At 35.8% G+C, this 27,454-nt stretch overlaps 1 protein-coding gene across 1 annotated transcript in view; it reads left to right on the forward strand.

The window, feature by feature from the left end:
* Window positions 1–25,790, forward strand: part of FAP (fibroblast activation protein alpha) — a gene marked incomplete at its 5' end in the record, with an annotated part of 42,714 nt that extends 16,924 nt beyond the window's left edge. Inside the window, 16 exons of the mRNA XM_082311469.1 lie at window positions 297–432; window positions 3,901–3,945; window positions 5,682–5,786; window positions 5,873–5,943; window positions 6,529–6,582; window positions 6,916–7,040; window positions 8,266–8,313; window positions 11,201–11,299; window positions 12,056–12,125; window positions 13,356–13,550; window positions 16,328–16,382; window positions 19,661–19,760; window positions 22,787–22,851; window positions 23,734–23,806; window positions 24,070–24,143; window positions 25,520–25,790. Of these exons, the coding sequence (XP_082167595.1) occupies window positions 297–432; window positions 3,901–3,945; window positions 5,682–5,786; window positions 5,873–5,943; window positions 6,529–6,582; window positions 6,916–7,040; window positions 8,266–8,313; window positions 11,201–11,299; window positions 12,056–12,125; window positions 13,356–13,550; window positions 16,328–16,382; window positions 19,661–19,760; window positions 22,787–22,851; window positions 23,734–23,806; window positions 24,070–24,143; window positions 25,520–25,621 (1,417 nt within the window). The 3' untranslated portion in view covers window positions 25,622–25,790. The remainder of the gene's footprint in view (window positions 1–296; window positions 433–3,900; window positions 3,946–5,681; window positions 5,787–5,872; window positions 5,944–6,528; window positions 6,583–6,915; window positions 7,041–8,265; window positions 8,314–11,200; window positions 11,300–12,055; window positions 12,126–13,355; window positions 13,551–16,327; window positions 16,383–19,660; window positions 19,761–22,786; window positions 22,852–23,733; window positions 23,807–24,069; window positions 24,144–25,519) is intronic.
* Between the last annotated feature and the right edge of the window lie 1,664 nt (window positions 25,791–27,454).

A 27,454-nucleotide genomic window follows, 5' to 3' on the forward strand; every position in this document is an offset into this window, starting at 1 on the left:
AAAAAAGTTTTCGTCTATTTGTTTTAAATGCTTGAACCTCTGAGCTGTTTTGTGTTTCTAACAGTGGAGTGCCATATTCATCTCCTAGATGGATCAGAAGCTAACTAGAAATGTATTTTGATTCTGTCTGCCCATATGATACATTGTTACAAAGGACAAAAAAACATCCATAAGACAATGGAAGGTTTGCTATTGTCTTCCACAGAGCAATATGGAGGATACAATCTGTAGCAATGCTTCTATATTCCTGTTCTTTAATAACCACCCTTTCTTTCTTTTTTTCTTTTATTTTTTAGTGATCACTATTTTACTTGGCTTACTTGGGTAACAGATAGTCGAATCTGTGTGCAATGGCTAAAGAGAATCCAGAATTTTTCAGTCTTAGCTATTTGTGACTTCAAAGAAAATTCAAATACTTGGGACTGTCCAGAGGTAATAACATCGGAAATATAAATTGAACATTGCTGAAATTAACATTTGCTAATCTCATCTGCATAGCTATTTTAACACCTACTGGTCATGCACAGGTCACTCTGACTTACTTGCAGAAGTATATTTAATCTTGCCCTGAATTCTTTTAGAAAATAATTGTGTGCCTGCCATAATTGTATTTTCCAGTGTTTGATAACATTCATCTTTTAGCTACTAGTGATACCTTTTGCAATACTTTAATTGCTGGGGGAGGGGTTTTAATTGCACCAATAAGAAATAAAATCACCAAAATATTTTTTTAGCGAGGCTTAAGTAACAAAGCAACAAAAATAAGATGAATGCTACTGAGCAGCTTTCAATACTGTTGTTTAGTTCCTTCTTGCTTCTATCTTCAAAAGTGGAACCATATAGGATCTTTATTGTTTTTTAAAGAAAATCTTATTATACTACCTTGAAATGTCATACTAAGTCTGACTGAATCATGTCCTTTATGATTAATGTTAAATTAGTTGAAAGGACATACAGATTAAAAGTAAGGCAGGTTTTCAGGAGAGAGAAATTTTTCTGTCTTATCAAATCATACAGCTAGAGAAAGCAGGCAAGTTTTCAGAAACAATGCCTTTTTCAGATCTGAAAAGAAAACTTCAGGCTAATTGCAACACTACCTCTACATTTTGTTTAAATACGTCATTCTATCATTAAGACAGTTTGGAGGGAAAACGATACTGCGTTGAGCAGAAGGATAGCTTAGACAGCCTAGCTATCTACACCTATATGTAGATAGTTATAGATCTTATGTACAGAAGCCTTTCTGAAAAAAATATTTCTTTAAAAGACCTTGTAAAGCTTGAAGATTGTAGGCACTGATAAATTCATATAGATCCTGAAGGAAAGGATAATTCTGAATTTCAGTAACTCCAGTACAGAAGTCTCATTTGCTATCTTTTAGTATTGATGCTGTTTGCATGTCTTGTTTTTAGAGTTTATGGTACAGAACACGTATAAAAACTAGCATTAGGCTGAAAACTTGAACTAATGGGAAATAAAAGGCAAGAATACTTATAAAAGTGTTCTGTGTAACTGATAAGTTGTAAATTCAGAGTTTATTGACACAGCCTTTCCAAGCTGAAAATAATTCTTATTCCTCTGTGATATGACAACTGTTGCAAATTTAAAAGGAAGTTAAAGTCCTGTTCTTTCAAAAACATTGTCATTGAAGTAATTTTCCACAAATATCTTAATTTATTAGGACAAAATACACATTTACTGCAGCATTTGATGTGTTTCCTAAGTAATTGTTCCACTTTATGAGTACATTAACACTGAATCTCTGTCTCACCTTGAAGTAACCTGCATTTTAATAACTAAATATTGTAACATTAAAAAAAAAAAAAAATTAAGGGTTCTAGGATTCTACCACAATCTACCAAAGTACTTTAACACAAGCTTAACTTTAAGCATGTAAGCAGTTTTATTTATTTCAGTAGGTCTATTTATGTGTTTAAAATTAAGCATGTGCTTAATTGCTTTGCTGGAACCAGACCAGAACAATTAACATCTTGCAGGACTGTGTTCATGATCCTTGTTTAATTGCATTTCTCTATGAAACCTTATTTATGGAGTCACTACTGACGTTTCTATAATTCTATATTTATACAGTGATACAATGCTTTTATCACATTAAAGTTTGCACAAATGGCCAATTGAAGGAGTGTGAACAGATGGGAGTGCTGCATTAGCTCTATTTGCCGTTAGAAAGTATCTCTCTGAACGTTTCCATTCGCAAAAATAGTTCTCTTGTTTATTTCAGATTAAATTGAGACTCTAATGTACAATAAATGTACTAGGCTTTATGTACTTGAAAATAATAACAAAATATAATCTACAAGATGTTCCTAAAGTGTCAATTCATCAAAAATGTTCCTGTGTTCAAGTCTTGCTCATGTGAATAGACCACAGAAACCAGTATGACTTCAGTGGAACTATTCATGTGAGTAAAAGCTGGGCATATGTTTGTGAAATTGGGATTTCCTATAAAGATGCCAGTTCTCTAATTAAATTCTGTAGTACTTTAATACACAGAAAAATCCCATAGAAGTCAATGGGACTACTCATATGAGAGAAGTTAAATATATCCTAAATGTACTATGTCATCAAGATCTGAGCCTTAATTTAAGGAAAGGAAAATAAATTTAGGATGCAGATATAAAATAATACATCCCATTTTTCTTATCTTAAAAGAAATAAAATCCATCTTCTGAGCTAATAGCTCAGTGGAGCCCTTGCAAAGTACTAAACAGTCTTCTGAGGGGCAAGTATGTGCAACTTTTGCTCAAATAAGTCACTTTGCAGGGACTAAGTTGAAAGGGAGAAAGCATGATTCTGAATGCTAATGAGATTACATTGAGGATAACAAATAAAAACCATATTCTTTAGAAAGAAAATTCGTTGAATTTATTTCAGACTGTAAAGAAATACTGTATTAAATGAACAGTATAAAGAAAAGTTTGCAAGATAAAAAAAGAAATACATTGACTGGATGCAGAATTGTTAAATATTAAATCACTTGCTCCATCCAACAAGCAACATATTACACTCTTCAATGAAAAAGTCTTAGGAAAGTATTGAAAATGGACTAGAAATTTCATAAGTAAAATACAAATAAAAATGTAAAAGCTGTAGGAGGTACTGATCCATTTATGCTCAGTATAGGTCTTTTCTAAAATCAGCTTTAATAATGTTACAAGGAGTTAAGACCTGCTAAACTTATATTCATAGTCTCGGCATATGATAATCTGGGAGATTTTTGCTGCCTACATTATCTTTGCCAATCCTTAATTCTTCTTTCTAAATACATTATTTGTGAGATTTTTTAAAAGTCTCGAAAATCGGGCCTTTTAATATGTCTACACTAAGCACCAAATATGGAGACCCTTGATTTCTGTGCGCTTTAATTAGCTAAAGTATTTGGCTTCTATTTTTTAAGGTTTTTAAGGTTTACATTTAGAAGATGTACCTAGTAGTCATATTATCCGTTGTTATAAATCAACATCACAGCTTTGAAATGAAAAGAAATATGTCAAATGAACCACCTGAGAATCTAACATAGATTTTTAATATTATTATTCCTGAAATTACTTTACTTGGTTTTTTACTGAAAAATTCATGAGACTAAGTAGTTGTTAATTCTTGCTTTCAGTGAAAATGTTGCATAAGGTTAAAAAAATTACTTTAGATTTTATTTAGCTCTGATGACAGCTGTTAAAAAATAATATTTTAACTAACATAATGGTATTAATTCAGCAATATTATTTACTTCAGACAACCTTCAAGTCCCTGAACCTTGATGGCAAGTATTCTAAAATTCTCTTTTACAGGCAGCTACAGGTTTTTTATTTGAAGATTTTGTATCTCCATAAACTCATTCTTGAACTTCTTTAAGAGTGTGCATTTGATTTTGTTTTTCAGAATCGACAGCACATAGAAGAGAGTCAAACAGGATGGGCAGGCGGAGTAGGTTTTCTTATTGTACTGTTTTGACTTAACGAAAAGCTACAGCTTTCTGCATCTTTACAGCAATGTTTTGAAACATGAAGCACCATTCTGAGTCATACAGCACTACTGCTTAAACCTGTTGCACTGTAGCATTGAGACTTTTAATCCTGTGTTAGGCATGATATCTGGCTACCTCCTTTCTGAGTTTAAAAACCCTTTTTCTGTCTCCTTTTGCAAATCTTAGACCAACTGATTAGACACTATACCGAAGGGAGGGAAGTCATGAAAAGAGGTAGATTCATACTGGAATGTAATTCTTAGAAGCATCCTGGAGGCAAAGAACAGATGTAAAATTCCTCTGATGTCATTAGGGCAAGAGATAAGATCGGTCATACCATAGCTTTTTAAGAATAAAACCTGTCCATTCAGAACACAGTTTTAGTGCCAAGTGCTGCACATCTTCAGCTAGGGAGGAACCTTCAAGGTAAGACACCCCACTTAGAAGGGTAGTTCATACTTCTCTGCAGTTACCCCTAAGCAAAAGAAATTTTCTCTACCCAGTGACCTTTATCTTGGAAGAGACATAACACCTGTCTTTGGGAACTCACAGTAAAAACAAACCTGCAAGGAAATTGTAAGAGCAGGAGATCAGTAGTTACAATCATATATTCTAACAGTGAATATGTATTATTGCTTATGTTTACTCCTCAGGCAGGTGAAGTTACCAGAATTCAATATGGGGAACCTCACACTGTGCCTGAATATCCTGACTTAACTGACTTAACTTAATATCCTGACTTAACTGAGAGTTTTGATTTTCAGTATGCTGTCCTTTAAGAGACGTATTTTTATTTGAAGAAGTGAAGATTACACATCTATAAGGATTGGTTATTTTACTTGGTCCCTTCCTTTTTTCGCCACTTCTCTCGAGGTTGTGATGACAGGTTTTTATTAGAACTAAAGAAATTGGACACATGCATAAATCCCTGCTTTAGCCTTTATGGGATTTCAAGCATTAGGAATATTAGAAGCAGGCTCCAGAACAATTTAGCTTCTGGTCACAGGTTCTAGTCAAGCTTAGGTTAGTATTATTCAAAAGTCATACTCACTCAGGAATGTCTGGTGGTATGTTTGAAGTGCTTGCAGGTCATTCTTCTGTGTTCATATTTTGAAAATAAAACTCACAGTTGCAGTAACTCATCCTTGACTGACAATTTCAGTAAAGAGGTGATGGTTTGAAAGAAAGCAAAAGTTGAATGGTCTTATCTGGGATAATCTGTTCTTTAACATTAGTGGAATAGTACGGGAAACTTCAGATATCCATTTGCTTAGTGCTGTATTGGCTCAGAGAATCAGCCAGACTCTGCGGTCCACAGGATTTTCAGTCTGGCACCATTCATGAACATCAGCTTTATTCAGAAACTTATTTGTTAAAAATCAATTCTACCTATTTTTTAAATAACTAAAGAAAACTCAGTCAGAATATACAAACAAATTATTCCACTTATAAGTAGAGAGCTTACATTTGTGGGGTACTTGAGTTATCTATATTATCAGCTTGAGAAATCTGACATGACAGATTAGAAGTTGTAATGTGTACTGACTGGGAGATTGAATATCACAGGTAAATGCTTGTGCAAAGTAGTTTGTCCCATCCAAACTGATTAAATAGTCTTGTTACTTTTAGTATGTGTACTATAATCTGCTAAACAGCTTGGACACACTTACATCTCATTTTTCTTCCATTGTTTCAGTTCTTTGTTTCTACACCATATTTTACATCAGACAGCAGTTCATACTACAAAATTTTTAGTGACAAAAATGGTTATAAGCATATTCATTACATCAATGGCTCTGTGGTAAGTCAAGCAAAGTGTTCTACATTGATCTGTTTTAAGTTCCTGAAAGAATTCTTCAATATTCAGTAATTTACATGTCTTCACAGGAGAATGCAATCCAAATTACAAGTGGAGAATGGGAGGCAATATACATTTTCAGAGTAACAAATGATGCAATGTAAGTATCATGAAGAAGAGAACAGGTTGTGAGTGTTGTCATTAAAGCAACACTTAATTATTGGAACACCATTTGTTAACTCATCAAGTTATAACTAGGTATAATTTGTTTTGTATCTGAATGCATCCACAACAAATTTGTATGCAAAGGCACTTGACAGGTTTGCAAACTTGGTTTACTTATGGGAGATTCTTTGCAAATTGCCTTCATTTTTCTATTTATTTTCAATCACCCATCTTAGAGAGATTTGGTTAACCCTCATACAATTTGCAATTACTTCAATTCTCTGTCTTTTTATGGTCTTTCATTCAAGTTACTATATAGATAAATACAGCTTACATAATTGGAGTGATTAGCTCATGAGAATTAAGATAGAACTCCTATTCATATGGTTTATTTGTCACCTAATCAGAGTTTAAGCAAAGATTTATTAAGATGAAATGTATATAAGCTTAAATTACTCTTCCACCACATGCAGAAATCTCAAAAAGTCTAAGTTAACTTCCAAGACGGCTGTTCATCTTGATGCTGGTTCATAGGTCATCACTTTATGGATTATTTATTAACATATAAATGAATTTACAGTTTCTATTCAAGCAATGAATTTGAAGGCTATCCAGGAAGAAGGAACATTTACAAGTAAGTGTTATCAACATTATCTTAATGATATTAGGTTGACAGAAGATAGGTCTGGATTTGTCAGTAAAATAATTTAGTTTCAAGATGTTTAAAGTGTAATTTCACAAGCTATTTTAACTAAATCTTGACCTCAGATTATATCTGAGAATTGAGGAGAAATAGCATCTAATGTTTAAATATATACTTGGGAAAAAAATTGATAAAAAGGGAAAACATTTATTGTTAAATTGAACTGTTCTGAAAGTATAGTACCTGTGTTCTAGAATATGAGGCAGACACATGTGAAGTTAGTTGCAGCAAAATAAATATTGCTTTATTTTATTTCTCTCCTAGAATCAGTATTGGAAGTAATCCTATCAGAAAACAATGCATTACTTGCAATTTAAGGAAAGAGAGATGCCAGTATTATACAGCAAGGTTCAGTGAGCGTTCTAAGTATTATGCCTTGATCTGTTATGGTATGTATAGCATGGGAACAAACATATAATCAGTTGTTCTTTCAAATTTATCAGAGGCCTAGGTACTATTGATTATCCCAAACAATAGCTAGATGAATCGTAGAAATTTCACAATAATCAGGAGAGATTTCCAGAAAGAAACTTTTCCATGTCCAAAAACCTTGGGAAGATGTTTCAGAAAATACAAATATTTTCACTCTATATTTCTTTACTTTTTCAACAAAAATCTTGGGATTTTTAGACTTAGAAACAAATTTGTGAAAGTCCTTCATGGCACAAAACAGATTCTAATCTGTCTTGTCAATGTCATGCTTTTTCTTGCAGCACCAAGAGGAGGTTTTAGAAACACACACAGATTTCCAATTCATGTGATCAAAGTTAGCTATGAGAAACTACTACAATATGTTTCCCAATTGAAATTATTAAAACCTGTGTTAGCCACAAAATGTTGGATATTTTTGCTACCTGAGAACATTTTTAATAACTGAAGGAAGAAAAACTCAATTCATCAAGATGTATGATCACTGAAACCACTTGTAACACAGAAATATTAGATGATGTCTTAGCTCTGTTGAAATAAGTTAGATTATTTCAGTGATCTGAGGTTTCATCCATTGGTGTAATCAAAGAACAGTGAAGTCACAATCTAAAAAAAGGAAAGAAAAATATCCAAGGTTTTCCTTTTGCGTATTTCATGTAAAGTTTACTGTTCTTCTGATTCTGCACTGACTGATCAGCTGAAGAGTTCCTTAAAACTTCCCTTGAGCAGAGAAGCAAATGTAGCAAATAATAACACCTTTCGATCATTCTTGCACAAAATAGTCTGTAAGGTCGTCACCATATGAAAGCCACTCACCTTCACAAATATGATCTGACATCTTATCAGAAGAATGTTTCACATTGTTAATTCTGCATTCACCTTATGTAATCACATCTCAGGTATTAACTAGATGTCACTTCATCTCTAGGGAGGAAGAGTTTGTTAGTAAAGTTACTTCTATTATGTTTGCTAAGCAATGCCTGTATGTATACAAGTCTATGTACACACAGTACCTTATGGATTTTGTGCAGAGGGGACTAGTGGGTTATACAGCAGAGAAGATTCAGATTTGTGTATCAACTTTGAGCTCTTTAACACCTGTCAGTTACCAATGTTAATGTAATACACACTCCGTCACCAAATTCCAGCTTCAAACTATAAACTGCCTTCTTATTCTTATGACAGGTCCCGGGATTCCCATTTCTACTCTTTTTGAGAACCATGGAGACAGAGGTACTGCAAATATCCCGCCTATTTCTGAGCAATTGTTTTTCTCATTGATCTTCACTATGCAGATCCTCTAATACAGTATTTAGGATTGTGATCAAGAAGCCTTTCATCTTGTTTGTTATAAAAATATCTAGTGTCTTTCTAGATTTGCTAATTAGTAAAATCCAAATATCAATGAACACACTGATGCCTTTATTTTCATTCCTGAGTCCAGCATTTTTATAGCATCCTGATGTTTTTCCTGTTTACACAGTATAGATGCGATGAACATCGGCAACTCTGTCTACCAAATATTGAGTCAAACTTTGCAGAAAACATTATTGTGATTCCCAAACTATTCATTTTCACATTTGGATGAAATCACAAAATGTTCTGATTTTTTTTCATGAAGCAACCCTACCCTATACAAAAGGCAACAGTGTACTATTTAGAGTTTGCAATTTGAGCTATTGTGCTGTACCAATTAGAAGTTGGATCAGTGACTTGCTCTTCAGCCATCGGTAGAGATGTCAGGGAAGAGCAGAAGGTCTTTCAGATGAGCAGTTCCAATAACTGCTTCAGACAAGGTGTAATTATTGGTACAAAATGGGAACTCCAGCAAGAAACATTCAGAGCCCTCATTCTTTAAGTAGCCTGTTAGTGAGGACTGTTTGCAACCAGGACAAGCAGGAATTTGCTAACCACGAAAATATTAATTACTCTGCAGTGAGTTTTCTCTCTCTGCCTCTTGTTTTTCCCTAAAAATTCTTCTCCAACTTAAAGCCCTCAGTCCTGAAATGTTACAAAAACTAGCATGGTCCCGTAAAAAACTTCAGTGATTTGGCATTCCCCCTTCCTTCCCTAATAATCAGTGGAAACACAATGCTAGTTCTAATGTCAGGGCCCTTACAGTTCAGCCTATATTGATAACCCACTATTAACTGAGTGTTGTCTGACCAGAAGACACATAAACACATGAGGAAGACAAATGCCACAATATTGTTAAGCTAAATTAATGAGTGGTGTTTAATGTAGAAGTCAATGAATTGCAACATAAGATTATTTTGACTCCAATAGGAGCTGGTACATCCTAGTTTTTAACCACTCAAATATGTTTGCAGATGGAAAAGATTGGTCAACATGTCTACTGCAATTGTGCTGTAAAAACACTGTGTTGTTCTGGTATTTCTTTTGCAGAAGGTTTAAATAGGTTTAAAGATTTAAATACAGCTAATGCATGGATTTTTTTCCTATTTAATCCATTGTCATAGCTCTCTGTTTTCCATGATTCATTATGACCATGCGTATCAAGGGCCCCTACTACTTCCTTATCGAAGTATGAATTGCATGCAGCTAAGTGCCCAGCTACAAATACATGTTTCTTAATGTCTCTGCAGGAGAGAACAGTTTTCATTTAATGGATCTTCCCCACTGGTTTCATGATGCCTTACTGTGCTGTGCTATTATTCTTCAGGAATAAAAACAAATTCAAGCTTCTCTTTGACTTTTTCATGACCCTTTTTGGATTAATTTTCCTTAAGTCCCTTGCTTTCATAATCTCTTCTGTGGTGCAAAACTATTTTTAGTAGATCCATTTTCATTGCAGTTGGCAGCATTTTGAAAATATGTCACCCATGAATTTTAGTAGGAGGCAGTTAAACTAACATACACCAGTTTGGAAGCTCCTTCCAGCATGCCTAAAATTCATTTGTGTAATGGGCAAGTTTCAGGAGTTTTGAGGAGAATGATGGAAAGGGTTCAGCTGAATTTGGGTGAGTATCCAAAGCTAGGATGATCTTCCAGCCATAAAAACTCACTTGAACCTGCAAAACTTGTCAAGAGTACTTTGAAAGAACAAATTCCAGTGTTATATTTCTGGTATGTCCTGAGCACTATCTAGCTCAAGATGTGCCAAGAGAAGTACTTCTTGTATTTTTCTGAGCATTTCTAGAAACAGGAAGTGGTTGACATTAAAAAAAAGGTAAACTAACAAAGAAAAATCTCCTGCAGTTTTAAAAGGTTCTTCCATTTTGAAAGTGAAGCTAAAAGTCACAGATTTCCATTATGTACAATATTCTTTATCCATCACTACTCGTGGGAAAACACATAAATAAACAAGTAATGCCCAGTGGATTCATAATATACACTTCTGCAGTCTATGCTGGAAATTAACTAAATTTTAAATAGTAATTTTTAAATAATATAACTGTAAATTGGGTCTAAAGCAAGTAAAACAAAAATTTTAAATACTTTTTAGATTAAAAAAAAAAAACAACAAAAGAGGTTCACTAAGTGTGCAGTAATATATTACTAAGGACAGTTCTGTGGTAAGTCTAGTATCTTTGTGTAGGAATACACTGTACAATGGTTAAGCAACAGTTTACCACAACCCCTTAAGAAACCGAATTTCCTGCGTTAGCCCAGAAACAAGATATTCCCAAACATTTATGCGCTTAACCACACTGCCCAAGGGTCTCAGAGGTTAAGCTGATGCTACTGTGGTAAGCAAGAGAGGAGATATAGGACTGTGTTTTGCATGGTGGGATGAATTTTGCATTTTCAGCTCCCACCATATTACAAAACTGGGATGAGGGCTCTGAAGGAGAAAGGAGTTTCTTCATAACATCCGGGACTCTAACACTCAGAGGCAACATGTGAAATGATTTGCATTGCAAAATGTACATCCCATAAAAATCTAACGAATATTTGTGCACTATAATACCAGTGCCTTTGTTTTTATTTAGCTATGTGATCAAGCCCAATTAGAAGTGTCTGAGTTGATTTCATTACTCTGCTTGTAAAATTTCACAGATTTCCTTTCTGTTCTAATAACACAAAATAAAGGAATCTCAATTAATGAAGAAGAATAAGCAAGAAATTAGTTAATAATTCAGGCATTTCTTTTACTTAGAGCTCAGAGTATTGGAAGACAATTGGGAATTGCAGTCTGCTTTGCAAGAGATCAAACTGCCAAAAGAAGAAATTAATAAACTTGAAGTGGATGGTATAAGTAAGAATTACATATCTTTATTATACTTTTTATTCCTACTATTTTAATATTTTGCCTTCATTTTGTTATAGTATGTATTGTCTTTCTGTAGAGCAAACTTGTTAGCCTGTCAGACTGCGAAGAAGAGGCCTGGTTCTGCCATTTGACAACAATCAATTTGTCTGTGCCTCAGAGTATCTCTCAGTAAAATAGTAGTTTAAATACATGTCTGCTTCATAATGCAATTTTTTTTTTAATTCTTTAATACTATTGGTAAAGTGTTTAAATATTGTGTTAAAACATTATAGTATGGTGGTAATAAAATATGAACTGTAAACTGCTGTTCATGTGTTACACATTATATTGACTTGCATACACTGTTGTTTTCACTAGTGACTTACAAACAATATTCCATGGTAATGAATCAGTGTAAAGTCTCCAAACCTCATTTCTCATAATCTTAACAACAGTTATATTCCTAGTTGTGTTTTTCTAGGCACCTGGAAAACTAAGAACCTAGAGTTATGCGAAATAATCATTTTATGCGTAGCTAAATTAAAATAAAAGTGTGCACTTTATTTCTTCAAAGTTGTTCTTCAACAGCTCAATATAAACAGTTACTTACATTACTTCTTTGATTCACAGTTCATGCATTGTGTAGTTTGTGCTGATTCATTTTCATATTTCATTTTCATATACTATTACACCAAATTCTGGCTTATGCTTGGAGGAATCATTTTAACCATTAACAATATAATTTTAATATGTCTTTTCCAGCTTTGTGGTACAAAATGCTTCTACCCCCACAGTTTGATAGATCCAAGAAGTACCCTCTGCTTATTCAGGTGTATGTAACACTTCTTTTCTTTCAACGTTGTTGTTTTGTCAGAAAACATACTTCTTATAATTTAAAAAAACCTAGGACATTTGCAACATTTTATGAAGCAAAAGCAAAACCACTTAGATCTCTTTCGTTTGTTGTGGTGGTTTTTTTAATATATTTCTGGAATAGAAATTCAACCCAATGGAAATCAATGAGGTTTTTAATGTTAATCTTACCATGGCAAGGATAAGTTCCTCAGAGAAAGAAAAAGGATAAAAACATGTGGGCTATTGCTTGGAGTTCTTACCTCTATTGCTGCTTCTGTTTATCATGAGGCAGTCTGAAATTAATGATTTCAGCTTTGCTAATATGAAAAACACAAAAGCCTGCTTCATTTTTTAAGAAAAAAACCCAAACACCCCTAAACCATGTGGACTGTCTTCTTTGATCAGATGTTCCTTCCAAAGAGCATTTGACATGAATTTAGTTTATTACAGGCAGCAAAGGCAACAAAAATTGCAGTGGTGCAAAAAAAATTAGAAAGGAGAGCTGAGTGGGTGTAATAAACCTTACATCATTTTTTATTAACCAGTGATGATCCAAAGGTCCAAGAATTCTAAGTATGATTGAATGAAGTTTAGAGTAGAAGATTAAGTCAGTGCTGTCCTTGAGGTCAAATGCGTAACTTGGATTAGGCCATTCTCATGTGGACTATCCTTCTGTATTGCTCAGCTCTGTGGGGTGTGTTCTGCCCACAGCTCCAACAGCACATGATATTCCTTACTGAAACAAAGAAGGTCTGGGGATGGCCAGAAAGTGTAAGGAGCTGTGCTTTTTTCTCCTGTTTTCTTTGGCATTGCTGACTGCTGTGGAGATCAAATGCAGAAAAGCAGAAAAGCACCAAAAAGCACTGTTACACCTAAGGAATTTGGAGAGAGGAAAGAATTGAGTCTTTGAGGCATGACCCTTCTAAGGATTCCCCTTAGGACAAGTACCTGGTGCTGCACCTCTTAGTCTGAGCTAAAACTAATGATTTGCCTTAGGCATAAGACCTAAAGGATTCAAATGGATTTTAGATAGCAAAATCTCACAAATATATGAAAATGTTTGTCTACTGAGCTCTCTGAAGCACAGCTATATAGCAAAATACTTGTGGAGAAAATGTAAGAAGTACCTATAGCTATAGGCCAGTATCTGGTAATCATTTATAAATTTATAAATATGAGTTGAAAATGTGTGAATTTTCATCATCAGGTACGGAGGACCTTGCAGTCAGAATGTAAAGGAAACATTTAGCATTAGCTGGATAACCTATCTTGCAAGCAAAGAGGGAATTATTGTTGCTCTAGTGGATGGCAGAGGGACGGCTTATCAAGGTGACAAGATTTTGCATGCAGTATATCGAAGACTAGGAGTCTATGAAGTTGAGGACCAAATCTCAGCAGTGAAGTAAGTAGAATATCTCCCTGTATAACTGTTGTATTTACATACCTACAAGAAGTAATGTGAAAAAAATATTAAATATACTTGTCAGGCTTTCTTCTGGAGAGCTGAGCTTATTTCTCCAGGAAATAAGACAAGACTTGTAGAAATAATGAGGTGCTTGATGTCAGTGAGGTTTTGTGTGGTATACTAAGTCCACATTTGGACCTCACCACTTCCATTTTATAAAAGCATCATCAGAGGCTTCAATCCTAGGCCTAAAGAAATACAAGCATCAGTGGTGAGAGGTAAGCCAATGTATTATCCATTATTCTGAAGTTTTCCCTGTACGGGAAACCTACCTCAGTGACCATAGCGATTAGCCAAAGATACATAGTGAGGTACCACAGTGATTAGCTAAAGGCCAAATGTGAAGTTTGTAGCAGAACTGAATCCTGACACAAGCCTTCTAGAGGTCGGTTAGTCATAAACTTGCCTTCCATGCTATTTTAGGATAGTTATGAACAACAGAAAGTCTCTAAGGTCCTCTGGTAGCTGTTCCCCAACAGTGTGCTCGTTTGCATCGAAACACTTGAAGTGTTCCAAGGGAAAATAATTCCCTAAGCAGAGGTTTTGGGAGGGAGTAAAAGCTGAGGTTTTGTAAAGAAAGGCAGCCTGTTAAGCTTACAGATGCAGTAGCACTGCTAAAGTGAGCATTTAAAGAAGTGTTAGTTTGGACCCCACAGAAATGAGTGCAAGGCAGGAATAAGGAATTTAGTCTGGCCTTTGGTCTGGAATTTGACCCATCAGAGCATGGATAGATTTCCAGGTGCAGTAGTAAATACCCTCTTTCCCCCGGTAATAGACGTCACTGGAACAGGCTCCCCCAGGAGGTAGTCTCGGCGCCAAGCCTGACAACATTCAAGAAGCATTTGGACAACACCCTCAGACATATGGGGTGATTTTGGGGATTGTCCTATGCAGGGACAGGAGTTGGACTCAATGATCCTTGTGGGTCCCTTCCAACTCAGGACATTCTATGATTCTATGATAACTCTGAGTAGCTTAGCTAGAGATGGGATGTAGCAGTCCAGGTTTCCACAGCTTTCTCTACTTGTTTGAGAACACTGCCTATATTAACAAGTGTGTGTGAGGATGGTATCTATTCCTTCCGCTTCCTGCTTTGTGATAATTCATTTCTTCCTCAATGATATAAACACATCTTTATCCTTTTCACTGATAAATGAAACAGAATAGCCGTATATCATGTCAGGTTTTTCTATTAATCTCTTATTTGATTTTCTTTCTTGAAACTTTTAGCAGCAATGGCATACTTTAAAATATCACAAGAGAGAGAATGTTTTTTTATTACTCTGAATCGTCACTCAGACATAAAATGTCAGAGGCAGAGGGAACCTAAACTGATTCTGCAGTTGCAAAATCTGCTGAGACAGGCTGTGAAGAAATGACCTCAGACTTCACACTTCCCAGTTTTCTGTCAGCACCTAGACTAAATTTTTATTCAGTAAAATGTATTGCATTCCATCTTCCTGATCCAACACATGGTTTAAGATGCATGATTTTTAGAGAGGATCCTATACTCTAGTGGGAAGTTCTTGGAGGGGTTTTACTGTCGGAGGAACCCCAGGGATTAAGACAGCAATATAACAAAGCTGAATCATTTTTTGGCTTTTCTAACTTTGTCCCACCCAGACAGTATCCCACATTTTGGGTGTTGTCAGTCACACGTGCTTGTCCCAACAAAATAAGGCTAGCAGCTGCTGATATGTGCCCTGGGATGTATCTGAATGTATTTTGTTTATCTATCTGTCACTCTTGAACCTTTGTGATCTTTTGCCTCATCCTTTCTTTGCTGTTGCTAATACATCTCTGGAAATACAGCCTTCAGACTCTGATGCAGGATTTTTGTAGGAGACCTAGTCTTTATGATTCTCTTTGACCTGTTTGCTGAGCGCGTAATCAAGGTGCACCTTTCATCCACTGCAAGCTCATTACCTACTTGGAGCATTAGAAGATGTTTTCCTCATTATTATTTTTTATGATAGTAGCAGTATGTGCTCTTCACTTTCCAGGCACATAAAAAAGAAAGCTTATTGCTCCAGGGAATCCGTAATCTCAGAGGTTGATACTATGCTTCTTGAGAGATCAGAGTATCAACTCATTGTAAGATGAGTGTGTTGAGCATCTTGCAGGATAAGGTCTGAATGTTAATGGTAATCCAGCACCTTTGGCATTAAAACGCTGAAAATGATAATAGCCTGTGGGAAGGTAGGGCTATGGGAAATGAGGTGTGGTCATTAGGAGGAGTACACTTTTTGAACTTTTTTCTCTGCATGTGTGTGAGTGTATGTCTGTACATATGCATATGCGCATGTGTATATATATATATATATGCACATGTACAACATGAGTATAATGTATGATGTTTAATCTAGTCTAGACTAAATATCCAGGTGGATTCTAAGTATAAGAAGAAAGAACTTTTTTGCCAAGGAGCCAGTTGGTCATAGTCCTCATCCACTGGAACAAAAATTATTAAGAAAGTACTAATTTCAGCATTTTTTATCCTCTCAAGAAAAATTCTTCCTTTTCCTCTGAAATATCTATTAGTTGAACAATTGATGCTTTGTAGAAATCAAACATGCCGTGCTGATTGTCAGTTTGCTTAAATTGGTGGGATGTGTGGAAAAAAGTGAAAGAAAAAATTATTTTTTGCTAATTTGTTATAGTATTAGCAATCTTTTGTCATAATGCATTTATTTCTGTGATTTTCTTTTCCACAGGAAATTTATAGAAATGGGTTTTATTGATGAGAAACGAATAGCAATATGGGGCTGGGTAAGTGCTTGGTTTTTTTGTATCTATCTGTAAATAATCCTGCAGTATATTTTTTTTTTAATTCTTCCTTGTTCTGTCCTAAATCTGTATACATTTTTTTCTACCAGTGTTTGATAGTATTGCCAAGGGGGATAGTTCCTGTTGGTGCATATATACATGCAATTGCAACAGTGCAAGCCCCCAAAAAGGGATCTTTGGCAGCTCAAGAGGGAATTTTGAAAAGCTTATGTCTAATACATTGTTTGGACTTGAGGTTAAGCAAAACTGAGACATTTTAATTGGCTTTACTTTTAACTTAGGGACTTACTGGCATGGTGTCAAAATTCAAGTATTATCCATTCTGATCTGAGATTAAAATAATGAGAAAAGTCCTATGAATACCTATCAGAAAACGTGACCCTTGCATCATTCTGAATCGCTGTATACTTGGATGGCTTTGAAATGGTCAGTAGGGATGAATCTGGGTCTGAGGGATGTACAACATTGACAACTTCACCAAGTGGAAAAATTGAACAGTATAGGAGTCATTCCAAATAATTAGCCAGTCTGTTTTTCATCTTTGATTTTTTCATGTACTTTGCTTTGTAACACTTCCAGAACCTTTTATAGTCAGATGTATTGCAAGTCTTTGTTATTAAATGGCCAGATTCCACTACCCTTAGGCACTGAGAAATAGAGTAGCATACCTCAAGTACAAATTTTAGGATAGCACTGCATTCTAGTAGGAGAAAAATAAATTATTGGAATAGTTGGGGTTCTTTTTCCTGTGCTGTCATTTTCAAAGTAGGACCATTCAGGGAAATGAGATGCAGACCTATTAGTGGTGTTATGGGAGAGCTGAAGTCAACTCCAGTGGTAGCACAAATGCCATACAGCCCCTTTATAGAGATTTTGAGTGTGTTTAGGCCATCTGACTCAATTGCTCATGTTCATCATGAATGGCTGGATCAAGAATTCATAGACAGAACTGGAGCCCTGCCTCCTACCCAGCTTCAGCAGCTTCAGCATAACAGAATTATACTATGCAGGAGAACAAGCTAATAAGCAACACCTGAAGGTCTCATGGATTAGGGACAGTACTGTAAGGAATGCCAAAGGGGGCTGGAGGCCAGACCTACGTTAGCCACCCTTAATCCTTCTCTGAGTAAATCACTATCAGCTATACAGCAGTAACAGGCAGCACTAACTAAAAAAGCTTACAGAATAAACTGGTATGTTAGCTGCTCTTTAATATTTTCCAATATTTTTCTCTTTATACATGTTCATTTTTCTCCAATGATCATTCAGAAAGACCTTTTATTTCATTCTCTTTAACTGCCTGTCTTTGCCAGGAGAATTCTTCTGATCTGTCACTGCTTGGTTTGTTTATTTTTTTGCTTGTTTTGTTTGTTTGTTATCACTGGCCCAGTTTCATTGTAAGAGGCTTGCCCAGAAACACACTAGAGGGTGGATCTTTTAAGATTCAGTTCAACTGTAACTATAGAAGTTGCCTGATCTTAGATAGCACATGAGCAGGGTTGCTAAAACCTTTCTATGAAGCTTCTACTAACTAATATTTAAATTACTTTGGTCAGACACTGCTATAACACCAGGATAAAATGGGGTACCATATGGTGAAATTAAGTGACACAGACACTTACAAGTGACTAATTCTAAAGTGACATTAAGTAAGTTAAGGCCACATGAAAATATTTTATTTTTTTAATCACATCATATTTTATTTCACCACAGTGTTTCCAGAACCAATTAAGAGATTTCACACATCTAAAGCATTGTATCCCAGTAGTGGATATAATATTCAAATAACAGCACTATTGCCAAACCTGTCAGTCTTTTCCTTTTTTTTCCTATTTATTATACCATTTGCTGGTCCATAACCTTTAAAAGGAGTTGAAAGGTGTCTCCTTATTTATAGCCTGCAGCTTGGTAGGTATGCATGAACTATGTAGCTCATCTTACTTTCAGACTCACCAAACTCTTCTGGATGGCAAAAGCTCTTAAATAACCACGAAAACAATTCCAGTTTTGAACTCTCTACTCTCTGCTTTTTACAGTGCATAGATTTATCATCTGCCTGATCCTAATCCTTTACTTTTTAGCCTTGTGGACTGATTTTTTAAAAGATCAAATGAGCCAATCAAATGAGCTGGAAAAATTGTACAAATTACTGTGTCCATTAGCATATCCCTCACTGTCATTTCAAGCTGGAATGTCAAGAGGAGGAAGGGACAAACTTACTTTTGTACAAAAAAATATTTAATAATTTTGCTCATTTCTCTTAGTCTTTCATATGCTACTGATGAGGTTGATAATCTTCAGAATTCTTCATGACACACCCCATATTTTTATCCCTCCCTCCATTCCAAAGTAAACAGTAACCCATTATTTCCCAAGGACCTTATGCAAGTATTTTCCAACCCCAGTTCCACATCCTATGGACAGCCAAACCAAATGCTTTTTATTTACAGTATTTTCCTGTCTCAGCAACTAGCCCCGCACAGTTGCACAGATCTATTCTGATATGCAGGCTTACTTACTACTTTACCTAACTTCCAGCTATGAACTTATTCTTTCTTGCTGGGTCCCAGTTTGAGGAATCAGGCCAGAAAATAACAGGAACAGTGGCAGGCAGTAGGGAGGAATTGCTCCAACCTCAAGTTCTCAAGTAGCTGAGCCGATTAGTGCTGATGATGGGGTTGGTTCAATATGCGAATCATTAGCAAAAGCTAGGTAGTTTGTTAAGGGAGGGAAAAACCTATAACTCTTCTGGGAGGTGCACACTGAAAGGATGAGAGGCAACCAACACAAATTGCCACAAGGGAAGTTCTGTTTAGGTTTTAGGAAAAAAATTTTTACAACAGTGATCAGCATTAAAACAGATTGAGTAGAGAGGCTGTGTAATATGGATGTGACTCTGATTGACCTCATTTAAATCTGAAGTTAGCCCTGTTTTGAGATAGAGGTTGCACTGGATTACCTTGAAGAACCCTACCAACTTAAATTTTTCTGTGATTCTAAGTGGTAATAAGAGCAGTATGCTGTGATAAGCATTGAAGAAGTAGCAAAAAAGAAGTGAGTCAATAAAATTGTCTAGTCTCTCTCACAAGAAATTACATCAGTTCCATTTGAAATAAATAAATTAAAAAAAAAAAAAGCTTTTGTTGCTTTGTCCTCCATGCATTCAAATATTTACTTTGGAACTAATTTGTATGAGTTTGATTCAGAAAACAAAATGATACTTCACCAATAATTTTAAACTGTCTGTGATTTTTCCCTAGTCCTATGGTGGGTACGTAACTTCTTTGGCACTTGGATCTGGCAGTGGAGTATTTAAATGTGGAATGGCTGTAGCTCCTGTTTCCAGCTGGGAATATTACGGTATGGAAACTTGTCATAAATACTGACTGGGAAAGCAAGATGTAGCATTTAATGACTTTCTAAATGAAATCATTGCAGGAGACTGGCAATATGAAACTTAAAGACACTGCAATTACCTAGACATAAAACTCTTAAGACCTTAAGTTTAATGTTTTCCTTGCTGAAAATAACTGACTGCAACTGGCAGTTTGGAACAGACTTTGTCACATAGAAGGTACACCCAGATAATTCCATATGCATATCTGTAACAGTAAGTGTGTAAAGCCGTCTTGATAAACTGCTATATACTCAGGAGTAATGTCCCTAAAAATCCTGTTAAAACAGTATAACTGAATTCAGAAACAGCAGAAATTATTTTTCTGCCAGTAATGGAATCACAGCGCACTTCAACTTCAGATACTGCAGATGATCTCTGTCAGGAATCAGTATCTCTAATGACTGCAAAGTTATTTCCCAAAGCAGTGGAAAAGAGGCAGTCAGCTGTGTCTGATATAACTTTTTTTTAAATTAAATATTTCTCCCTTTAGATGTTTCTCAGCCATATCTCCTGTGTTGTTGTGTTACGAGACATATTTTTATTTATGTTTATTGACTTAGGCTCCAAACTGTTCAGAGGAAACAGCTCTGGGAGTATACTCTCAGGGCCTTACTGTGTGAATAAAGCAGGCACATACTCATACTTACTTGCAGACCTGTTAAGCTTTTGGCATGGTGTAAAGGAACCTTAGTGTAAAAAAGAATCATGGCATGCATGTTTTCAATGATAAAAATGTAGCACTTTGAACACATTTACTTAGCATATGGTCGTTTGCTAAGAAGTCTTGGTTATGAGAAAATTTTTTGGTTAAATGGGAAAGATTCGTTCCCTGACTGCTAGCACAGACATTCCTTGTATTTATGGTGTTTTGCAAACAAAGGGGAAAACATTTGTATGACACAGGAAGCACAGTCTTCATGTTTTCACTGGCATCAAGATTTTTTAAGACGTTTTCACTCATGATCGCAAAATTATTTCCAGAATGCAGGCATAAAGCACTATTTTTGCAAAAGTTCTTCAATAAAAGAAGAGTTATAAACATTTGTCCAAGCATTAAAAATTGAATGATGTTTTTAAGTTAAAGTAGATTAGACCCATACCATTGCAATCTTTACTGTAGCTGAATTTTCAGGAGAGAGTTAAAGAATCTTGCTAAAAACACATTGTAAAATCCAAACAGGCAAATGTACCTCCACTAAGGACGGAAGGAAGGAAACGGGAGGAAGTCATGAATCATAAGTTTTGGCAAACAGATCATGTTAACATTAGGGTAAACTGCTTTAGAGACAAAGCTACAGGATGCTACATATTTGAGTCTCTAAGTAGTATCAGTATGTCGGAGGACGTACTGGCCCCTAGAGCTTCTAAATTCTGTCCCACCCTCTTTTAGATGCACAGATTAGAGTCTGGACTATAATCTTTTATCTGAAATCCTCCCACTCACCTCCATTTTGTGTCAGAGTTAATAACAGCTGAACAGTTATAAGATGGCAAGGGAAATTGCATTCGGGGACAATGTATAGTTAAAAGCATTAGATCTGTGACTGTTTTATTAAAATTCGCAATTTATCTCCTTTTTCTTCCTCAGTAATTGACAAGCCGAATCTTCCACTTAGTCATTATAATGCAATTCTGCTGACCTCTGTGGACTTGTTGTAGCTATACTGGTAGAAGAAAGTGGAGAATTTGGCTCAGAATACTGTAGAAATGCCAGCCATTCAGAAAGAGTCTATTTTATTGAAAACTTAAGCCCAATATGGTTGTTTGACACTGTGTTGACAACAGATATTGCACATTTTCTGTTTTCATTGAACGATAAAGGATTTTGATAAAAGAGATGCTACTTAAATTTTTCTGGTACTTAGTTTGTTACAAATTATCTTCAGAAGCCTTACTTGGCTGATCTGGGAGACATAGTATGCATCTTTAGCACTCAGTGATAACATATGTAAAGGATACATAATAAACCATGGGAACATGAGTACATTGAGTCATTTTCCTTTCCTGGGAGGATTCTCATTTCTACTTTTTAACAAAATTATTCTAATGTAGTGTACCAAACTGGACAACAAGGTAGAATCCCAATTCCTCACTGATTACAATGGCCATCACCTCTCTTATGGGAGGGAAAGATGCCAGCACCTCTTTGTCAGAAAGCCCTGACTCGATTAAATAAATAAAATTCTTGTAATACTGCAGCTTGACTGCTCAATATGTGTCAGTTACTCTTTCAAGGCAAGGTCATAAAGAAAGTAATGTTCTGGTAGTGACAGCTGCTGCGTCAGTTTTCCACAAATTTTCATAACAGCTCTTAGTTAAATTACAAATACCCAGGCAGCTCAAAGATAGCTGTTCCTACTGATTTCTTGGTGATAGATACTGTTCAGTTACTCACATTTGTTTTGTCAAATCTGTTAACAGTCTTTGTTGTAGTTAGAAAAAGGAACTGAACAGAGACCAGAACAGCAATTGTGCCACTTTTTCAGTGGAAGCCTGTATCATTCCCTGCTTCCCCTAATTGCTGCATATATCCATTCAATAGGAAAAGGAGAACATATATATCCATATTTACTGTATACACACATACACATCCCAGGTTGGAATTCTGCTCAGCTTCTCTTTTTAAGGTGTCAAAAATAGTCTGTGTCATCTTTCCAGCGTGCACCTGTATTGGCTCACTGGCTCATTCAACTGACTTCTGGAGTTCAACCCAGTAGCATAAAGCAGTATCAGTTAATTACCTTTATCCACAAAACCTTCTGTTGGTTCCACAGATGAGCATCAAACCACTATTTCTGCAAGAACGGTTTGGAGGACATTTATTAATTAACATTCATAGTTGATTTTCTTAAATTTGGTGTATTATGAGGAAACCAAGCAGAACAGATACAGTTAAAATAAACAACATTTAATTTGCTATATGTCACTAGAGGCACAAAAATATCTGTGCATTCTTTATCTATAGCTTTTTTCTTCTTTAATATTGCAGCATCTATCTACACAGAACGATTTATGGGTCTTCCTGTAGAGTCCGATAATCTTGAGCACTACAAGGTGAGAATTCTCTTTCTGTATTGATCTGCCTTAAACTTGAATCACACTTCCATGGACAAGTAGAACTGTGAAGAAAGAAAATGACCCGCCAGCTCTCATAGTGGCAGTCCTGTAGCAGCTAAGCTACTGCTGTGAAATTCATATCTCCATAGTTACGTGTGGTTTTGTATTTATCAATCCTAAATATGCTAAATTGAAGGATCCTTATTTTCTCACTTGGACAAGTCAGACAGTTCTGCCAGTGCAAACCATTAGCCTAGGAAAGAACTCATGTGAGAGAGGTTAAAATGTTTATAAGGTTTTGGTTGGTACTGTTAGCTGTGGTATGCAGACTGCTTCATGCAAATTTAGCTCTCTGATAACAACATCATAAGCATACTAAACGGTCAGAACAGCTTCCCCTACCTGGAATAGGTTGCCTTTCTTCTTTTCTTCACATTGATAGGAAGTCTATAGCTTCCTCTAGCAGCACACATACCACCTCTGGATACAGAGAGGCCTGAACGCCCAAAGAACTTAGTGGAAAGACTCCTATTAAAGATTTTGGATCATGTTCTCAGTACCTATTCTCCATCCCAACTCAAAGAACAGAAATGCTCAATACCAAACTGCTCTGGTAGCGCTGTCTGGGTAGCCAGGAATTATAGTCTTCAGGGAATGATGCATGGCAAGTGCTGTGCTTTTTGTGAACTGGCCCTTAGAAAAGGCACTAAATATATATGGCTTCTGTTATAATCTCAGATTGATATGGAGTCACTGCTGTCATTATTATGCCAGTCCAACTGTTTGATTGTTGTTCTACTAGGTAATGAAAGCCTTTCAGCTCTGTGACTGAGTGGTTTAAATTGAAGCTGCTGAACTGTTCATTTTTCCTCTCAACAGAATTCAACTGTGATGGCAAGAGCAAAGAATTTCCAAAACGTAGAGTATCTTCTCATCCATGGAACAGCAGATGGTGAGGTTTGCAAATGGCAGTACAAATACAGAGCCAGAATCACTTTGTTTGAAAAACATTAAGCATCTTTCTATGCCTTTGATTAGGGTCAGTACTTAGATCTTTGGTAGATTTCCATATGACATATCATAAGATGCTTACTCATTCTTAGTAATGTCAACTGTATCACTTCATAATTAGTGGACACAACTTAATGCACTATAACTTTATGCTTTGTGGTATTTACACGTTTCAACAGCCAATCTCTTTTTTTCCTTTTTCAGATAATGTACATTTTCAGAACTCAGCACAAATTGCAAAAGCTCTGGTTAATGCACAGGTGGATTTCCAGGCAATGGTAAATAACAGACTATTTTTCATTTTGAACAGTGGTTTATAGCTTTATCAATAAGCTTATCTGACATTTGGCAATGTTTTTAAGAACCCAGTTCAACTGAACATGCTTCAAAATCTGGCAATTGCTAGTGCATTTGTTACTCTTCATAAACAATTTCTTTCTCAAAGGATTTGCATGCTCTTGGTTTTTTTTTCCTTCTTGCCCTTTGGATGCTAGCAGGATTTCTCTCTTGTCAAGAATAACTTAGAGGCTTTTAAAATGAGCCAGGGAGAAGAATGAGAATCCAGCCTCCTTATGAAAGTTGCCCAGAGCTAGTAAAAGAGAGGAAGATGAAGGAGCTGGCTTCTGGGGCCAAAACCATCACTGGTTCTGATGGATTCTATCTTGAACCGGACATGCCTGCCACAGGCACAAGGTGAAACAAGCAAAAAGGGTATAAAGAATTCAAGAGTACATCCAGGATCAGGAAAAAAACAAGTTCTCCGCAAAACTTGCTTGGGGTAGCAGGTGCAGGCAAAGAGAGAAGCACATAGGCAAGAGGTTCGAGGATATAAATGAGAAATGAACAGGGGGAAAGTAGTTTTGAATTACATGCTAAGCTCTGCTTCTGAACCTTTTTTCTTTGGGCTAATGACCAAAGTGTTTGCCTCCTATCAAACGTACTGGCCTTTTGCCTGAGTCCACTTTTCCAGGGCCATGAACTCCCCAAAAAGGGATCACACAGGGATTCCCCTGTACTTGGGGTTTGTAGGCCCTTTTGTGTATTCCACATTGTCTGCCTCCTTCAGTGATGTTTAGCAAACCTGGGTTATTTCTCAAGTATCTGGAATACAGTATGCAGTTGTAGTCATTCTAGTTCAGCTACAGAGGAATGTCAGTTATTTCTAAGAGTTAGCATAATTCATATGTGTATTTTATTTGCAGTACATCATTCACAATGTTCATGGCCCTGCTGCAATGCAGGATGTTTTGAATAGAATTCCACAACATTTAGCTGAAAGCTTGTTCCTTAGAGCCCAGTATTCCTAAGCAAGACTGTGACCCGTATTGCCAAGGCCATGCAGCAGGTCAAGGGCATTTCATCCCTAAGGGCATCTCAAAGCTCTTTTGCCTGACTCAATACAACTGACTTGTCAGTACTGAGGCAGTAATGGTTACTCCTAGATTACAGAAGGTTTAGAAACTTTTTTTCAGCAAGAATATGAATATACTGGAAACTGATGAAAAGAAAAAAGATTAGCCAGTCCCTGTGTTTTCATGAGGCACCCACTTTCTTCTATATGGTAATAAAATAAAGTTCTTGTATTGTTTAACTATTGCAGAATTGAAAACATAACATAGGGATTTTATGGCTTTTTTTTTTTTTTCTTTTTCAGTGGTATACCGACCAGAACCATGGAATTCCAGGCCTTTCCAGCAAACATCTCTACACACATATGACCCACTTCCTCAAACAATGTTTTTCTTTGTCAGAATAAGTCAGAGCATGCTAAGGCATCTGAAACATCTCTGGAAGAATGCAATGATAACAGTGCCCAGGTTATATAGTTTTCAGGTGAATTGATAACAGGAACTTTGAAGTTTTAAACTTGATGTTTACATCCACTTTTGACATTGTATATTAGCAAATGTTATGCTAATACATGTTTTGGCACATTTAACACCTGTTTGACAGAAAAAAATAAAATCAGAATGTAAAATGCCATGTGCGTTTATTGCCATCTTGCTTAAACTTACATTCTGCAATCCAAAGATAGGTGGTCCATTGCAAAGGCACATTGCCAGATGAATATGCTTGCATTTGTTAACTACAACTGTAAAATGGGAAAGGACAAAGAAAGCAATGCAAGTACCTAATTAGCATCCTAACAAGAACCAGTTTCTCAAAATTTATTTCCAATTTCTTGGAAAGAATCCAAGCAGGGATAGGAACACACAATATTTAAAGCTGAAGTTTGGGTAATTATCGAGAATATTGAATGCTGTGTTCAAATTTTATTCAACTCTTATTTGAAACCTTGATTCTGCAAAACTCGCAGTGTTCAGGTTTAAATATGAAAGCAGGACATTCATGAGAGCTATTTTATCTCAGTGGTTTTTCTGCCTGTATTCAGAATATGTGAGCCATATTAGCCTGTTTTTAATCTCTAATCATCACCTCAGCATTCAAATTTATCTCAATTTCATTCATCCCAGACTGGAGGGGAAGGATCAAAGGATTATGCAGGCTTTCTTTGCCTTGTTTCCAGTGAAGCTATTTTGGGGAGTCTTTTAAAAATGCTAGAGGCTAATAATTATTGGTATACTTGTATTCTTTTGATTAGTAATTAAATCAGTCCTGTCATAACATAAGAATATGAACAAGATAATTGGCAAGAGATCCATTGCAGATTAAATGATTCTCTGGTCATGCGTTTAAAAAATTCTGAGTTGACCTACTGCATAAGAACCATGGTCTGTCTAACACAGTATCTCATCTCTGTTATTAGCTGGTGAGAGTACAAAATAACCTCAAAAAGATTGTGGAATAGCCTTCCCACAAAGCAAGCTGCTTCCTAACTCTCAGTCAGAGATCGGTTGCTGCTTCTTTGTGGAAAAGCAAGGGGTTTCATTTGACCCTCTTGACAAAAACATGGGGTTTAGCCAAAATCATTAAAATGTGGAAGTGATTTGCTATGTAACAGCTTCCTTCGTTTTGTTAATGGCAATATCAAATCTGATTTTCCACACATGAGAACATTCCTCAGACACATCTTTATGTAAATGTAGTTGCCAAGCTGTTTGTAATGGTTAAATTATACTTTGATGGGAACTCTTCAGAAAATACTCAATTAGTTCAGGTTTTTTTGGAAACGCTGCCAATTATGTGACGTTAATGAGCTTTTTGTTGGTAATGTAATTAAAATTCAACTGCTATAATGGTTAAAGGAAAAAATTATATCTCTAAGAAAGTTAACATTAAGCAAATACAACATGAAGTGGGGCTAATTAGATGTTGATTATATGGTCCTATGTGCATTTGCTGCACACAACAGTAGTCTCAGTAATGTGGTTATATGACAAATAAGGAATACAATTCAGTTGAAATTACTGAGATTTAACTCTCAGTGTCTTATATTGATACAACACCACAGAAACCATTGCAAAATTGTGGTGAAAGAGAGAAAAATCAAGCTCTTATCCCAGATGCTTAAAGGTTTTAGATACCTGAATATGTCAATGGGAACCTAGAGCAATTTTCAAAAAATCATGCTATCAATCTCACATAAATATCAATATATTAAGTTCTCTTTAAATTTCTGCACCTTTAT

This window comes from Platalea leucorodia (genome assembly GCF_965183815.1).
Source record: "Platalea leucorodia genome assembly, chromosome: 5".
Taxonomy (NCBI): domain Eukaryota; kingdom Metazoa; phylum Chordata; class Aves; order Pelecaniformes; family Threskiornithidae; genus Platalea; species Platalea leucorodia.